This window comes from Bufo bufo, chromosome 1 (assembly GCF_905171765.1).
Source record: "Bufo bufo chromosome 1, aBufBuf1.1, whole genome shotgun sequence".
Taxonomy (NCBI): domain Eukaryota; kingdom Metazoa; phylum Chordata; class Amphibia; order Anura; family Bufonidae; genus Bufo; species Bufo bufo.
Genome location: NC_053389.1, coordinates 234,545,882 through 234,562,702, shown reverse-complemented (window position 1 = coordinate 234,562,702; position 16,821 = coordinate 234,545,882). Strand labels below are relative to the sequence as shown.

The window sequence follows — 16,821 nt, the reverse complement described above, 5'->3', positions numbered from 1 at the left end:
CCGTTTGTGACATGAAGATCACCATGTCATCAGCATATAGGCCGACTCTGTCCTCTTGCTCTCCTATTTGGACTCCATGAAATTGCGAGTCCGCCCTGATACGCATAGCCAGAGGCTCTATAGCCAGAGCGAATAGCAATGGTGACAGAGGGCATCCCGGTCTTGTACCTCGCCCCAAGCTGAAACTATCCGACAGCAACCCATTCACTAATATGCCCACCCTGGGATGTTTGTATAGCATTTCTATCCTTTGTATAAAGTTAGGACCAAAGCCAAATCTTTTAAGAACCTGAAACAAGTAGGGCCACTCAACAGAGTCGAACGCCTTTACTGTGTCCAAGGACGCCAGAGCCCATTTCTCCCCTTTCTGTATTCTTATCTGGGTCACAACTTGCACCCTCCTGATATTATCAGTGGTGGATCTACCTGTCAAAAATCCAGATTGATCCGGGTGCACCAAGGTGTTCGCTACTCTCCCAAGACATATGGCCAATATCTTTGCTATGATAATTTATAGTCGATGTTTAATAAGGATATCGGTCGATATGACCCACACTCGTCTGGTTCCTTGCCCGGTTTTAGAAGGACTAATATGGTTGCATCATACATTGATGGGGGTAAGCACCTTTTTTGAAATGCATCCTTGTACATACATATCAGCAATGGGTTGATGTGGGCAGCATATTTGATATAAACTTCTAGAGGTAGTCCATCAGGCCGGGAGATTTACCCCTATCTAACTGTGCTATAGTTTCTTCTAACTCCAGAGTAGTTATAGGAGCTTCTAAACTGTCTATTGCCTCCTTTGTTAAAGTAAGGAATTCCACATCCTCAAGATATTGCATGACGTCATCCATCCCATAATTTACTTTGGTCTCATACAGGTCTCTATAGTACTCTTGGAATCTACCCGCTATAGTTTCCGGATCTGACAATATCTGGCCAACTAATGCTTTGATGCGCAATACTGTTGGGGATGCCTGATTCTGTCTGACTATGTGAGCGAGTAGTTTGCTGGATTGGTTGCCCAGTTCAAAATACGTTTGTTTGACAAAGAACATTTTCCTTTGAGCAGGGTCAGATATTGACTCCCTGTTGTTAACCAAGACTCTCTATTTAAATCGCTGGGATCAGCAATATATGTTGCTTCTAATCTAGAACATTCCGTTGCCAGTTTTTCCTCCTGTCTAGCTGCTGACTTTTTAATGAATGATATAGTAGATCTAAGACATCTCCTAAGATATGCTTTCATAGTTTCCCACAACAATGCATAATCCGTAACCTCTTCATGCCCTTCCATAAAAACCTTCAATTGGTCAGGAATGCGATCAGACAGTCCAAACAGGGACAACCAGAAAGGATTGATCCGCGCTGAGCATCTGATCACATCCCCTCCCAGCCTCAACACTAGTTGTATCGGTGCATGGTCAGGAATTCCCCTTGGTCCATACTCTATACCGTATGCCAGGGAGCACATAGTTGAGTTACCTAATGCATAGTCTATTCGTGATAGCGTATTATGACTAGTTGAGTGACATGAGTATTGTCTGATGTCAGGATATTTAAGGCGCCACATATCCATCCATCCTACTTCCTCCAATAATGCAGCCAGTGACGTCTTATTATTAGGGCGGTTGTCAGTAGCCTCCGCCGGGTGGTGTCTATCTAGATTCTTGTCTAGGGTCATATTAAAGTCCCCAAGACTCACTATCACTATACGGGCTGACGGATATGAGGCTGCAAAACTCACTGCCTGCTGAACAATCTGTAAGGAGAAAGGCGGTGGTATGTATATACCTAGTACACAGTTGATGTACGCAGCTATGAACACATATCTCCCAGCTGAATCTATCTGACATGCCTCTATTTCCCACCTAAGGGATTTGTGCACCATGAGAGACCCTCCCCTTGACATACTAGTATAACATGAGTGTTGCGCCCATTGGACCCAGGGCTTTTGGATACGTCTAGTATTGTCTGTTGTTAAATGGGTTTCCCGTAAACAGAGAATATGTGGGTTGAATCTTCTGATTGCAGAAAAAACTATGGTGCGTTTCCTGGCTGTACCCAGTCCCCTAACATTCCAGGACATTATACGCATTTCCGACATTCCAATCTTATGCAAAGGACCTCCTCCTGCCTCTCTCCCAGCACCTTATCCTTTCCGATACAGCACATAACATACAACATTTGAACTATCGGGCATCTCCTGATATATGTTGCAAGTGCCTGCATGAAGAAACCTTGAACCATCTACAACACTCTTGTCCGTTAAAGACAGAATACCTCGTTTGTTATGCGGCACTTCAAATGAACGGGGTGTGCGTACGGTGAATTACCAGTAGCACTATATATCTTTTATCTTATATATGGGAAAACTGTAACTTAACTAGGGACCCAATCCCCAACTTCTAATGGGATCCAGGCCCCGGTTCTCTCATCATTCTAAATAATACCTGTAGCATATGAGAATTATATCCTATCTTGTCTAATTTCCCTCCAATCCCACTTTTCTTTCCTTATCCGACTATGGACATAATCAAACTATCTCTTGTGAGATCTAGTAAGAGCAGGAGCAAATATAAAAGAAGAACTTTTAAGAGATCCGATACTTAGTCAGTTAAACCGTCCCCGCTGGTCCCATGTCCAAGTCCTTAGACCCTCTTTCCTTGCCGTTGGCTATGTACGCCTGTACAGGCTGTCATCTTGGAGGTCTAGCATTCCTTCCTCTTCCATCCAGCCAGTTAGTGGCCTCCTCAGGATTGTTGAAAAACCGGCTCACATCCCCATCCACTACTCTTAAGCGGGCCGGATACACCATGGAGTAGGGTAGATTCTTCTCACGAAGTCTCCTCTTCACCGTGCTGAATGTTGCCCTGCGTTTCTGCAACTCGGAGGAAAAATCCGGGAAGATCATGATGTTGCTGTTATCATGCTTTAGCTCCTGTTTGTTGCGTGCCATCTGTAGCACGTGATCTCTGTCCATAGAGTTTAATAATCTTGCAAGTAGAGGTCTTGGAGGAGCCCCCGGTGGAAGGGGTTTAGCAGGAACGCGATGTGCACGTTCTATGATAAAAGCCGATGAGAATGTTGCCTCTGGAAAGGAGTTGCGGAGCCAGGTAGTGACGAACGCACATGGGTTGTTGCCCTCTGCTTTTTCAGGCATCCCGATTATCTGCAAGTTATTGCGCCTCATGCGATTCTCATAGTCGTCACATTTCTGTTGCCAAAAATTGACCTTCTGTTCCACCTCTTGTAGTTTTGTGGGAAGTGGCTGCAAGCGGTCTTCCACGTCTGAGATCCTATTTTCTGTCTCTTTGATACGGTCACGTATGGCCTGCATGTAATGGCGGAGTAGGCCTATATCCACCTTCACTTCCTCCAGCTTACCCACCATTGATGTGCGGCAGGTGGCTATCGCTTGCAGCAGCTGCTCAGTGACCTGTTTTAGAGATGGTTCAGTGGCTGCATGCTCTGCTCCTTCAATTGCAGGATCATCCTTAGTCCCGTCTAACGATGGCGAGCGAGAGCCATCTTGGTCTTCCACGCGGGCAAACTCTCGGAGCCAGTCAGCGGCCGACTGCGCTCTATTCCGGGACATGTTTGTGCTGCGGGTCTTTCCCGACCATCTGCCTGTTCTGGATGTAATTTTTGAGGCAAATAAGTAACAGGATTAGCTTGAAGTTAGGGTATAGGGTCCGGAGCTCCACTAAATGCGACCGCTCATATCAGCTTCCGGCCACGCCCCCCCCCCCCCCATTTGAAATTTTATATAACATGATCATGGAGTCTCTTTGTGTACCCCACCAATTGTCCTACAGTTGACCTCCTCCCCCTTCACCCCACTTGTATTTTGTTCTTGCCCATTCCCATTGTCAGTTTTGCCTTTCCCATTATTCGCTACAAGCTATACTCCCGTATCTTTAGGCAAGTAGGAATTAGTTCAACATTTTGTTGGATTCAGTAATTCAGTTGTAATCAGTGGTGCATTTACACCACCAGATCATCACTAACAAGATAATGGTTAGCGATAATCTGTTCAATTGTCTGCCCGTGTAAAGGGCCCTTAAGACATATTATCTTTCTTCTTGTACTTTTCGTGTACTTATTTGCAAGCTCTTTTTCTTGTCTGTTTATTACCAGTCTTAAATCAGGGCTGTGGAGTCAAAAAAGTTGAGTTGGAGTCAAAGCTAGTTTTAGGGGTTGTAAGAGTTGGTAGAAATGTATCAACTCATGTTCTATCAATCTAAAGGACTTAGTTATCAAGATTAGTGATCAGCAGGGTGTTTGAGAGGTAACAAAAATCAGTCCTCACCTCTCCCGTGTTCCCTCCTGTCCCTTATACTATTACCAGTGACAAGCAGGGTGCTCTAGTGGTGATAGGAAATCAGTCCTCACCTCTCCTGTCCCTTATACTATAAACAGTGATATGCAGAGTGTTCTAGTAATGATAATCAGTTCTCATCTCTCCTGTGTTCTCTCGTGTCCCTTATACTACAGACAGTGATAAGCTGGGGGCTAAAATGATGAAAGATAATCAGTTCTCACCTCTCCTGTCCCTTATACTATAAACAATGAGATGCAGAGTGTTCTAGGGATGATAATCAGTTCTCATTTGTCCCTTATACTACAAACAGTGATAAACAGGGTGTTCTAGTAGTGATAGATAATCAGTCCTCACCTCTACCGTGTTCTCTCCTGTCCTCATACTATAAATAGTGATAAGCGGGGTGCTCTAGTGGGGATAGGAAATCAGTCCTCACCTCTCCCGTGTTCTCTTCTGTCCTTATACTATAAACAGTGATATGGAGAGTGTTCTAGTGATGATAATCAGTTCTCATCTCTCCCATCCCTTATACTATAACCAGTGATAAGCAGGGTGTTCTAGTGGTGATAGATAATTAGTTCTCATCTCTCCTGTCCCTTATACTATTACCAGTGACAAGCAGGGTGCTCTAGTGGTGCTAGAGAATTAGTCCTCACCTCTCCTGTGTTTTCTCCTGTCCCTTATACTATAAATAGTAATAAGCAGGGTGCTCTAGTGGTGATAGGAAATCAGTCCTCACCTCTCCCGTGTTCTCTTCTGTCCTTATACTATAAACAGTAATATGCAGAGTGTTCTAGTGATGATAATCAGTTCTCATCTCTCCTGTGTTCTCTCGTGTCCCTTATACTACAGACCGTGATAAGCTGGGTGCTAAAATGATGAAAGATAATCAGTTCTCATCTCTCCTGTGTTCTATCCTGTCCCTTATACTATAAATAGTGATAAGCAGGGTGTTCTAGTGATGATAATCATTTCTCATCTCTCCTGTGTTCTCTCGTGTCTCTTATACTACAGTGATAAGCTGGGTGCTAAAATGATGAAAGATAATCAGTCCTCACCTCTCCCGTGTTCTCTCCTGCCCTTGTATAAATAATCTAACAAATATGCATTGGAGCCTGGGCTTTGAATTTTTTGAGACCCTAGCAACGCCCCTGGTATCTCCACAGACATTATGAGGCTTCCCATAAGTGCCCCCCACACAGTATGAGGCTCCATAAGTATCCTCATACTCAGTGATGCCCCTTTAGTTTGAATACTCACCGATCCCAGGTTCCCACGACAAGCAATGCAGAGCAGGGCTGCTCTGGTCTCCAGCCCAGGCGGGTGATGTTACTGTATTGCACCTGCCTACACTCCACTACCGGCAGCAATGGAATGGTGGAGCAGGCAGCTGACGACCATATACTTCACCATTCCGTTCATCTGTATGTGTGTTCCGAGGATGCTCATACAGTTAAGTCGAAACACGTGGCAGCACTCCTGGGACTGTGGGACAGAGGGCGAAATAAGGGACAGTCCTACTGGATCTGGGATGGTTGGAAGGAACAGAAAGCTACACTGCAAGGCATAGAGTGGTTTCCAAAGAAAAGGCCCAACAAAGGAGCAGCCTTAGGAAAGCCTGACTGAATGCAATGTATGAGGAATCTATGTCATGTGAGTCACAATGCTTGTGGTACGAGAGAGATCCACTCCAAAATAAAACCACTGGAACGTGGGTCTTGATGATGTTCTGCACACACGATAGTCTGGACACTTCCTGGCATGGAGAGTAGGAGCTGGTGTGCTACTGTCTCATACCTGTGGCAGATGATGACACCAAGGACAGCGTTCCTGGATGCCATTCTGGAGGAGATGGCAGTCAGCGGAGGAGGCCATTTGGCGCTTCTAGTTCATGAGTGCAAGTGAGACGTGCTGGAGCTGTAAACCCAACCAGCCACTGACGAGCACACGGGGGGGGGGGGGGGACCTGCAGGTCAATTTCCTTGATCCTGAATAGATTTTCTTTCAGCGTGTGGATGAGATTTGGTAAAAGCTCCTCCGCTTTGCTGCTACTATAATATGTTGCAGCTTTTCCACCCACAATCTGGACAAATAATCTACAGAATATTTGCCTCATGTTAAGATACTCTTAAAGGGGTTATCCAGAAAAAGATATTGATGACCTATCCTGAGGATAAGTCATCAATTTCAGATCTGAGGGGGTCAGACTTTTGATCAGCTGTTAGAAGAGGCCATGCGCTCATTGAGTACCACCAATCCTGGATTGCAGGGTGGTTGTAACCATGGAAACTAAACATGTATAATGTGATGGAAAAATAAGGCTAGCCAGCAAAGGAAGCAATATGGATAATAACAATACAAGTAAGTGCCTTGTATTAACTTTCTCTACATGATAAATGCCATTTGCTGAAGTGAGACAACCCCTTTAAGTCATTTTTTTCCTTAGGTATGCTGCAACCAATTTTCAAAAGATAAGTATTTTAATAAGAATTATCCACCCTACCAGGCATACTGGTTTAATAGGATTGATCCTGCTGACAGGTGCTCTTTAACCTATTTTGACTTTTCAGACCAAGCTTTTTTTTCCCACCTTTTTTGTTGCATTCCAAGAGCTGTAACTGTTTTATTTCTCTGTCAACATAGCTGTATGGGGTTGTTTTTTGCAGGATAAGGGCTCATGCACACAACAGTAGCCGTTTTTGCGCTCTGTAAATAACGGATCCGCAAAAAACACAGATACCGGCCAAGAGCCTGCTGACATTTTTTTTTCTCCTGCAGAAATGTCCTATCCTTGTCCGCAAAATGGACAAGAATAGGACATGGTCTATTTTTTTGTGGGGCTGCGGCCTGGTGTGTTGTCCGCATCTTTTGAAGTAAAAGGGTCCGCAAAAAAAATGTGGATTGGTTGTGGACTAATACTATGGTCGTGTGCATTAGCCCTAACTTAATAAGTTGTATTTTTCAATGGCCCACTTTGGGGCACATAAAAGTTAGTGCTTTTTTTTAGCCCTTTCTGGGAGGGAAAGGAAAATATGAACATTCTTTTTTTTATTTCTATTTATTTATTTTTTTTACGCCATTAACTGGGCAGCATAAATGATATGTCTTTTATTCTGCAGATCAGTACGATTGCAGCGATACCAAGAGTTTATGTAGTTTCTTTTATGTTTTACTACATAAGCAGGGGGCGCTGTGCTGCCCTTTAAGACAGAGCTATTCTAATGTATAACAGGGTACTCTAAGGCATTTCCCAGTAGTGCCCCCACACAGTAGTTAGGCCCACCCTTGTGCCCCCTCACAGTAGTTAGGCCCACCCTTGTGCCCCCTCACAGTAGTTAGGCCCACCCTTGTGCCCCCTCACAGTAGTTAGGCCCACCCTTGTGCCCCCTCACAGTAGTTAGGCCCACCCTTGTGCCCCCTCACAGTAGTTAGGCCCACCCTTGTGCCCCCTCACAGTAGTTAGGCCCACCCTTGTGCCCCCTCACAGTAGTTAGGCCCACCCTTGTGCCCCCTCACAGTAGTTAGGCCCACCTTTGTGCCCCCTCACAGTAGTTAGGCCCACCTTTGTGGCCCCTCACAGTAGTTAGGCCCACCTTTGTGGCCCCTCACAGTGGTTAGGCCCACCTTTGTGGCCCCTCACAGTGGTTAGGCCCACCTTTGTGCCCCCTCACAGTGGTTAGGCCCACCTTTGTGCCCCCTCAGTGGTTATGTCCTCCCTGCGGACCTGAGAACTGTCCACTCCAAGGTCTGAAATGAGAACAGATGAACAACACGTACACAGTGACAATTATGGAGCGCATGCGCTGGTTACGTTCCACTAGGGAATAGAGCTTTTTGTTTAAACGGTATAAAGCTGTAACCCTTCAGGACAGAAGTCAGAAGCTCGTGTAGAGACCTCATGTTTTCCTGTTCGAGACTCTGCTTTCGCTGAAAAGGGCAACCCAGCTGATGGCGCTGTCAGATAATGTGAACTCCATCGGTGATGTATGTACTTTCATTCTGGATATAGTCAGGACTCCAGATGAAGTGTTTATGTAATTCTGTATTATGTTCTTTATCCTTTGTATACAGATAAGTGCACAAGAAGAACATTATATCGCTATATGTATATACTACTTATTATATTTAATTAAATCAGATCAGGTGATCAGCAGAAGGGTGAAGCAGGGACCAGAGGGACCCCCCCCCTTCCCGCGCCCAGGGCACATGCTCCGGCTGCCCCCCCCCTCACTACGTCCCCTTCATACGACCGTAAGGCTTTTTCAGTGTTTTTCGGGCTGTTTTTAATGGATCCGTTTTTCAGTTTTTTTTGTTTCAGTAGTGTTTCCGGTTCCATTCGGTTTTTCCGTATGGCATATATAGTATACAGTTATTACATAGAAAAAATTGAGCGTGGCATAATATTTTCAATAGATGGTTCCGCAAAAACGGAACGGATACGGAAGACATATGGAGTACATTCTGTATGTGTTATGTTTTTCTTGCGGACCCATTGACTTGAATGGAGCCACGGAACGTGATTTGCAGGCAATAATAGGACATGCTCTATATTTGAACAGAACGGAAACGGAAGGCATACGGAGTACATTCCTTTTTTGCAGAACCATTGAAATGAATGGTTCCGTATATGGACGGAACCAAAATACAGCCCGTATACGGAACACAAAAAACATTTGTGTGAACGAGCCCTTATCCTGCACTAATCCTACATTAAAGTCTTTGTTATACTGATCATATCCCTTTCAATGCATTTTTCTGACTGATCAGGATCCTGATCAGTCTTACAAATGCCATCAGTTGGCATACGTTTTGCCGGATCCAGCAGGCAGTTCCAGCGACGGAACTGCTTGCCGGATCACTCTGCTGCAAGTGTGAAAGTAGCCTTATACTCCAGAGCTGCACTCACTATTCTGCTGGTGGAGTCACTGTGTACATACATTACTTATCCTGTACTGATCCTGAGTTACATCCTGTATTATACCCCGGAGCTGCACTCACTATTCTGCTGGTGGAGTCACTGTGTGCATACATTACTTAGGGCTCTTTCACACTTGCGTTGTCCGGATCCGGCGTGTACTCCATTTGCCGGAATTACACGCCGGATCCGGAAAAACGCAAGTGAACTGAAAGCATTTGAAGATGGATCCGTCTTCAAAATGCGTTCAGTGTTACTATGGCAGCCAGGACGCTATTAAAGTCCTGGTTGCCATAGTAGTAGTGGGGAGCGGGGGAGCAGTATACTTACCGTCCGTGCGGCTCCCGGGGCGCTCCAGAATTACGTCAGAGCGCCCCATGCGCATGGATGACGTGATCCATGCGACACGTCATCCATGCGCGTGGGGCGCTCTGACGTCACTCTGGAGCGCCCGGGGAGCCGCACGGACGGTAAGTATACTGCTCCCCCGCTCCCCACTACACTTTACCATGGCTGCCAGGACTTTAGCGTCCTGGAAGCCATGGTAACCATTCAGAAATCGGATCTGGTAATGCGCCGAAACGACGTTTAGCTTAAGGCCGGATCCGGATCAATGCCTTTCAATGGGCATTAATTCCAGATCTGGCCTTGCGGCAAGTCTTCAGGATTTTTGGCCGGAGCAAAAAGCGCAGCATGCTGCAGTATTTTCTCCGGCCAAAAAACGTTCCGGTCCGGAACTGAAGACATCCTGATGCATCCTGAACGGATTTCTCTCCATTCAGAATGCATGGGGATAATCCTGATCAGGATTCTTCCGGCATAGAGCCCCGACGACGGAACTCTATGCCGGAAGAAAAGAACGCAAGTGTGAAAGAGCCCTTATCCTGTACTGAGTTACATCCTTGATTATACAATCTGATTGGTTGCTAGGGGCAACTGAACCAGTTTTCTTTTACACCAGTAGTTTTGATAAATCTCCCCCACCATGTAAACACGTCATGCCATCATCCTGGAGCCTCACTCCCGTCGGACAGGCGCACTGGTAAAATGGCTCCACTGGAGACATGAGGCACAGATGAGAACAGCCGCCATTGTTTCCAGCACATGAATTTGTAGCTGCCAGAGGAAGAACAACAAAGCGGTATGTTAAGCTTTTGTCAGACATCCACTTCTTACCCCATCACAAGCTCAGGCTGCTGCTCCATTTCTCCACCATGCTTTACAATGTAGCCAGCTGTGCTGTCTACGAAGATTGCACATATAATTTCACACACAGACTGAAATCACCCTCCATCTCAAAGACTCAAACTACTGCTCTGACAATTCCCCATACTTTATACTGCAGCTCTGCTAACTCAGACTGGATGTCAGCTGACAAAACAAGGAATGAAAGAGAAAACAAACCAAGGCACTAATGATCGTATGTTTGCGTCAGCGGGTTGAATGCATGGATATCCATGGGCCAGAAGATAGTGCTGTTCACTTCTCTGTGGTTTTCCCAATTGTTATTGGCTTCCCCAAGATGGCCGCCGCCTTTTGCAAATTGGGCTCCTAAAACATGGCTGCAGCATATCCCAACGCGCATGCGCAAACGGTATGACCACTGTGTCGGGAACGTGCTCAGCTGCGTCTTCTGACGTAAAATGCGCGCTGACCATTTCAAGAGAAAGGGTAGTGTTCAAACTCCATGCGCCATAAGTACCTTGTGACGTCACAAGGTGACATGCCTTTGAAAACCTAATTTTCAAAGTGGCCATACGTTTCACCCTAAACATCATAATTCAGGTTTGTTGTTTTTATTTTTGTGTTATTTTACTAATTTTTACTACCGCATCACATGGGATGTAGATATTACCCAGCTGCCACATTCCGAGGCTGCTTAGAACCCATGTGACTAATATGTCAGGTGACCCTGTGACATCACTAGGTCCTTACGGCGCATGGAATTTTGAAACAACCATTTTGAAAGGCCGCATATTGCCAGTATGGTGTGTGAAGTGAGCCCTACTCTGCAGAAAACTGGTAAGGATTGTAGCCTCCACCATTGATTTTCTGATTACTGTGGAGCAGATACATAATAGCAATTAGTGCAGGACTGCGTTTTATAGTTCAGCTTGGTCCTTATTCATGGCCGTTATGTGCCAAAGCCCCATTAGCCATAGCAACCAATCAGAGATCAGCTTCCCTATCCAGATGAGAAATAAAAGCTGAGCTCTGATTGGTCGCTATGGGTGACAGTTTGACTAGAGGCAGTGGTCATCAGTATAAGCCGCTACTTACTCCTACCCCTTGCTGCTTTCCATGCTTCACTAATTTCTTGACATGTTCTTAGAACACCTTGTGGATTTTCTGCTTAAAAGGAAAAGATATTTATGACTTATGCTCAGGATCGGTCATCAGTATGAGATCTGTGGGGGTGCGACAACCGGGACCCCTCCGATTAGCTTAGGGTACTTTCACACTAGTGTTATTCTTTTCCGGTATTGAGTTCTGTCCTAGGGGCTCTATACCGAAAAAAACTGATCAGGCATATCCCCATGCATTCTGAATAGAGAGAAATCCGTTCAGGATGTCTTCAGTTCAGTCACTGTACGTTTTTTGGACGGAGAAAATACTGCTGCGGTATTTTCTCTGTCCAAAATTCCGGAACACTTGCCGGAATGCCAGATCCGGCGTTATTTTACATTGAAATGCATTAATGCCCTAAGTTTTCCGGAAAAACGGATCCGCAGACCTTTAAAAATGTGAAAAAGATAAATACTGGATCGGTTTTTCTGCATGACAACCGGAGAAACGGATCCGGTATTGCAATAGATTTGTGAAATGGTTCAGGATCCGTCTACAAATGGTATCTGTTTGCATACAGATTGCTGGATCCGGCAGGCAGTTACGGCGACGCTAGTGTGAAAGTACCCTTAGAAGAGGCCTTGAGCGCCGCAGCCTCTCCCTAGGCTAGTGACATCACGGTACATCACTCATTTCGCCTAGTTGTGGTTCAGCCCCATTTAAGCCGTCCAAGTACTGCCACTATACGATGTACGACGCTGTCCTTGGAAAGCTGCCGGGAGTCTGCATCAATTACCAGCAGTGATGGTCAGTTCGCAGTGTTCGCCAGCGAACACATGGCGGGCTGCCATCTTTAGTAAGATAGACTCACCCGTCCGGCGATGCAAAGGTAAGCCCTTACCCTGTGCCGGTCAGAGATCAAATGCAGTCACCGGGAGCAGGCAGTTCCGAGAACAGCCGCCGGGGGCCTTCATCGGGCTGTTCTCGGAGCAGCCTGCTCCCGGTGACTGCATTTGATCTCAGACCGGCACAGGTAAGGGCTTTACCTGTGCATCGCCGGACGGGTGAGTCTACCTTACTAAAGATGGCAGCCTGCATGTGTTTGCTGGCGAACACTGCGAACTGACCATCACTGCTCACCAGAGCTCCGATGAGCGCAGTGGGTCCCTGATACAGCTGATCGGCCGGGACTGGAACCCCCACTGATGTGATAATGACCTATCTAGTGAATAAATCGTCATTATCTTTTCCTGGATAACCCCTTTAAAGAAGCACTCCATGTTTTTTTTTTTTTATCATTGTTGCCCGTATTTGAATGCTATATAAGACCTAGGGTATTGCAACGAATGAGCGTACAGTCACTCTATTGTAGAATTATAAGGCTACTTTCACACTAGCGTTTTTTGCGGATCCGTCATGGATCTGCAAAAACGCTTCCGTTACAATAATACAACCGCCTGCATCCGTCATGAGCGGATCCGGTTGTATTATGTCTTCTATAGCCAAGACAGATCCGTCATGAACTCCATTGAAAGTCAATGGGAGACGGATCCGTTTTCTATTGTGTCAGAGAAAACTGATCCGTCGCCTTTGACTTACATTGTGTGCTAGGATGAATCAGTTTGGCTCCGCTTCGTCAGGCGGACAGAAAAACGCTGCAAGCAGCCTCCAGAGCAGAATGGAGGCAAACTTATGCATTCTGAGCGGATCCTTTTCCATTCATAGTGCATTAGGGCAAAACTGATCCGTTTTGGACTGCTTGTGAGAGCCCTGAACGGATCTCACAAACGGAAAGCCAAAACGCTAGTGTGAAAGTAGCCCAAGCTGTGTTCCCGGCCACTGTGGTGTGGACAGAAGTCAGGCTCCCTCTGCTATCTTATGAGATCCCTGATGCCAGTCTCCTAGGAATGAATAGAGAGCCTGGCTTCCCGTCCATGCTAAAGATGCCATGTGAAACGGCTAGCCAGAGTGAGGGCCACAGCGGCCTGGAACGCTACCTATGTAGTATCCTAATGGGGGCAAAAATTTAAAAGAAATGGAGTTCTTTAACATCGAGATTGTATTTGTGTTCTTCGTGTAAATCAGGGATGCCCAACCTGCGTCCCACCAGCTGTTGCAAAACTACAACTCCCAGCATGCCTGGACAGCCCACAGCTGGGAATGATGGGAGTTGTAGTTTTACAACTGCTGGAGGGCCGCAGGTTGAGCATCCCTGGTGTAAATGATTACTCCTGGCTAATTGATGACCCCTGGTTTTAGACTATTGATGGCCTGTCCTCAGGATAGGTAGTGGTCCGACTCCCAGCACCACAGCTGTTTGAAGAGGCTGTGATACTCCGGTGAGTGCTGCAGTCTCTTCACAGCATTCCAAGCACAGCGCCATACATTATATTGCAGCTGATTGGCGGAGGTGTCCCCCACTCATCAGATATGTTATCAGTATTCCACTCCCGGGAAAATCCCTTTTAAGGTTTGGCAGTTAACCAAATGAAATGCAGTTTTGACTCAAATATATTTATCTGTTTCAGCCTGAAGAAGGGCGTTGTGTCCGAAACGTTGCGCCAAATACTTACTGAGGAATGATAATTAAAAGCTTTTAACTACACGCAAGTTCCATTGATTGTTGCTTCCATGAAATGATGCCCAACATGTCCAGCTGCTTAACCTGTGGGCTGTGATGATAACATATTAACTTGTAGAGCCGGGTGGAGAATGCCCAAATGAAGCCCCACCTGCTCTCCAGATGGGAACACATAACCTACCTGACTGTTGAGCAGTTGACTCAGTAAGCTGCAAAACAGTTACCTGGCAGAATATGGCAGCTGTCTGACCAAACTCAACTATGAGCTTCTCACGGCTGCTGTGTCGCCATAAGACGGCGCTGGGTTTAGCCGTTCTGTCCTTTTTTGCCATAATACTGCTGTACCTAGCCAAATGTACCTCGGAGACCCTGAAAACACCCCAGGGTCTACCTCAACAGCAGAGGCCTTTCAACCGCCATGTACCCCAGCTCCAGTTGCCAGAGAAAAGCATCTCAACATTTCTGGCTGTCCTAATTGCCAGCGGGCCCAAATACTCTGAGCGCCGCAGCATCATTCGCAGCACCTGGCTGTCCATGGCCTCCTCCCATAGCGGAACGCTGTGGTGCCGCTTTGTCATAGGCACTGCGGGGCTAGGTGAAGAAGAAGCAGCTTTGGTGGAGATGGAACAGCGGAGGCATGGTGACCTATTGCTCCTTCCTGACCTCCGGGATTCGTATGAAAACCTGACAGTCAAGCTGCTGCTCATGTATGTATGGCTGGACCACCATGTTGATTACAAGTTCGTGCTGAAGGCCGATGATGATACATTTGCCCGGCTGGGCGTTCTGTTGGAAGAGCTCAAGGCTCAGGAGCCCCATCGTTATTACTGGGGCTTCTTCTCAGGCCGAGGCCGGGTGAAATCAGCGGGGAAGTGGAAGGAGAGCTCCTGGGTGCTATGTGACTATTACCTGCCCTATGCCCTTGGGGGAGGCTACGTAATGTCATGGGATCTGGTGCATTACTTGAGCCTCACCAAAGACTACCTTGCACACTGGCAGAGTGAGGATGTGTCTCTGGGGGCCTGGCTGGCACCACTGGATATCAGGAGGGTCCATGACCCTAGGTTTGATACCGAATATAAGTCCAGAGGCTGTAACAATAAGTATATAGTCACTCACAAGCAGAGTATTGAGGACATGCTGGAGAAGCACCAGACATTGGCCAAAGATGGAAAGCTGTGCAAAGAGGAAATCAAACTGAGGTTATCCTATATCTATGACTGGGGAGTGCCCCCATCCCAGTGCTGTCAGAGGAAAGATGGCATTCCATGAATGACCCAGCTGCTAACGTTATGAAGGGACCTTGTTCTTAATTTTTCTAAAAGAGGGTTCTCTAGAAATAGCGGTTCTTCGTCTTCCCTTTGACGAAGAATCGGAATGCCTCTATCAAGAATAAGCCAGAAGTATCCTATTATTTAAAGAGCAGATGTGTGGAGGGAGGGGTATGATGGATACCCATCTCTTAGCTGAGGGATCCCAACCATTGTTATATTAGGACTTGTCTGAATAATGTATAATGTCATTGTATAGAGAGGAATTCCCTTGTACCAAGATAGGCAGAGATGAGTGACATGGTGTGTTTGCTGCTATTTTCACATGTTACCAATCTAGTTTCGAGCTGATTATTTGTCTCTCCTGACTTTTTTTTTTTTTTATATAGACGTGCATGCTCGGAGTAGCCAAGCATGCATATTTTGTTCAATGGGGAATAAACTTCTCAGACATTCCAGTTGGTTTCTGCTCAAACAAGGACCAGGGAAGCTGGCAAAATGCATGTTGGCACATCGGAAAGCTCCCTTCTCTGTTTACCTAGACTGCCTAAATCCCCGAGCTAGCCTCTAAAAGATAGCAGTCTAATTTCTTCTCCGGTAGAGGTAGTTCATCAGCATAATGCTACCGAAACAATGGCGGCAGACTGAAAAGATGTAGCCCTGTCTGCACAGCTGGTTCTAGTGAGTACTGAGGGTAATGGGCACGCTGATATGCTTCTGTGATCCGTAAGCACTGATAGGTTAAATGAATGGGTTAACTGGTACGAAAAGTCAAGTTGATGCTTTAGGGCAGGGATCAGCAACTTTCAGCACTCCAGCTGTTGTGACACTACAATTCCCAGCATGCCACCGTGGAAGGAGGATTCTGGGAGTTGTAGTTTCCAAACAGCTGGAGGTTGCTGATACCCTGCTTTGGGGAATAATAGCATCCACGTTTGTTCTGTCTGTAAAGTTTCCAGGAGCATACAACCTTTTGGTACTGCCATTTCCAGCATGCACACTTGCTTGGCTGTTCTCAAGACTCCTATAAAAGCGAGCGGTGCATTCTGGGAGTTTTAGTTTTGCAACAGCTGTAGGCCCGAGGATTGCAGGCTCAAGGTTCTCACTGGGACTAAAACGAGATTTTTGATGTAACTGTTTTTATCTTTTCTTTTCTTAAAGGGGTCGTCTCACTTCAGTAAGTGGCATTTATCATGTAGAGAAAGTTAATACAAGCCACTTAGTAATGTATTATGATTGTCCATATTGCTTCCTTTGCTGGCTGGATTCATTTTTCTATCACATTATACACTGCTCGTTTCCATGGTTACAGACCACCCTGCAATCCATCAGTGGTGGTCGTGCTTGCACAATATAGGGAAAAAGCACTAGCCTATGTGTGCTTCCATGCTTTTTCCTATAGTGTGCAAGGAAGCATAGCCACCACTGATGGATTGCAGGG

The 16,821-nt window shown here is 46.1% G+C and overlaps 1 protein-coding gene across 1 annotated transcript; it reads left to right on the top strand.

Annotated features, from left to right (window-relative positions):
- Window positions 1-11,177: 11,177 nt before the first annotated feature.
- B3GALT6 (beta-1,3-galactosyltransferase 6) lies at window positions 11,178-16,650 on the top strand. Its single transcript, XM_040437146.1, has 3 exons — window positions 11,178-11,264; window positions 14,057-15,395; window positions 15,535-16,650. Exon 2 carries the CDS (start codon window positions 14,371-14,373, stop codon window positions 15,379-15,381), a length of 1,011 nt encoding a protein of 336 aa, XP_040293080.1. The 5' UTR covers window positions 11,178-11,264; window positions 14,057-14,370; the 3' UTR covers window positions 15,382-15,395; window positions 15,535-16,650.
- The last annotated feature ends 171 nt before the right edge of the window (window positions 16,651-16,821 follow it).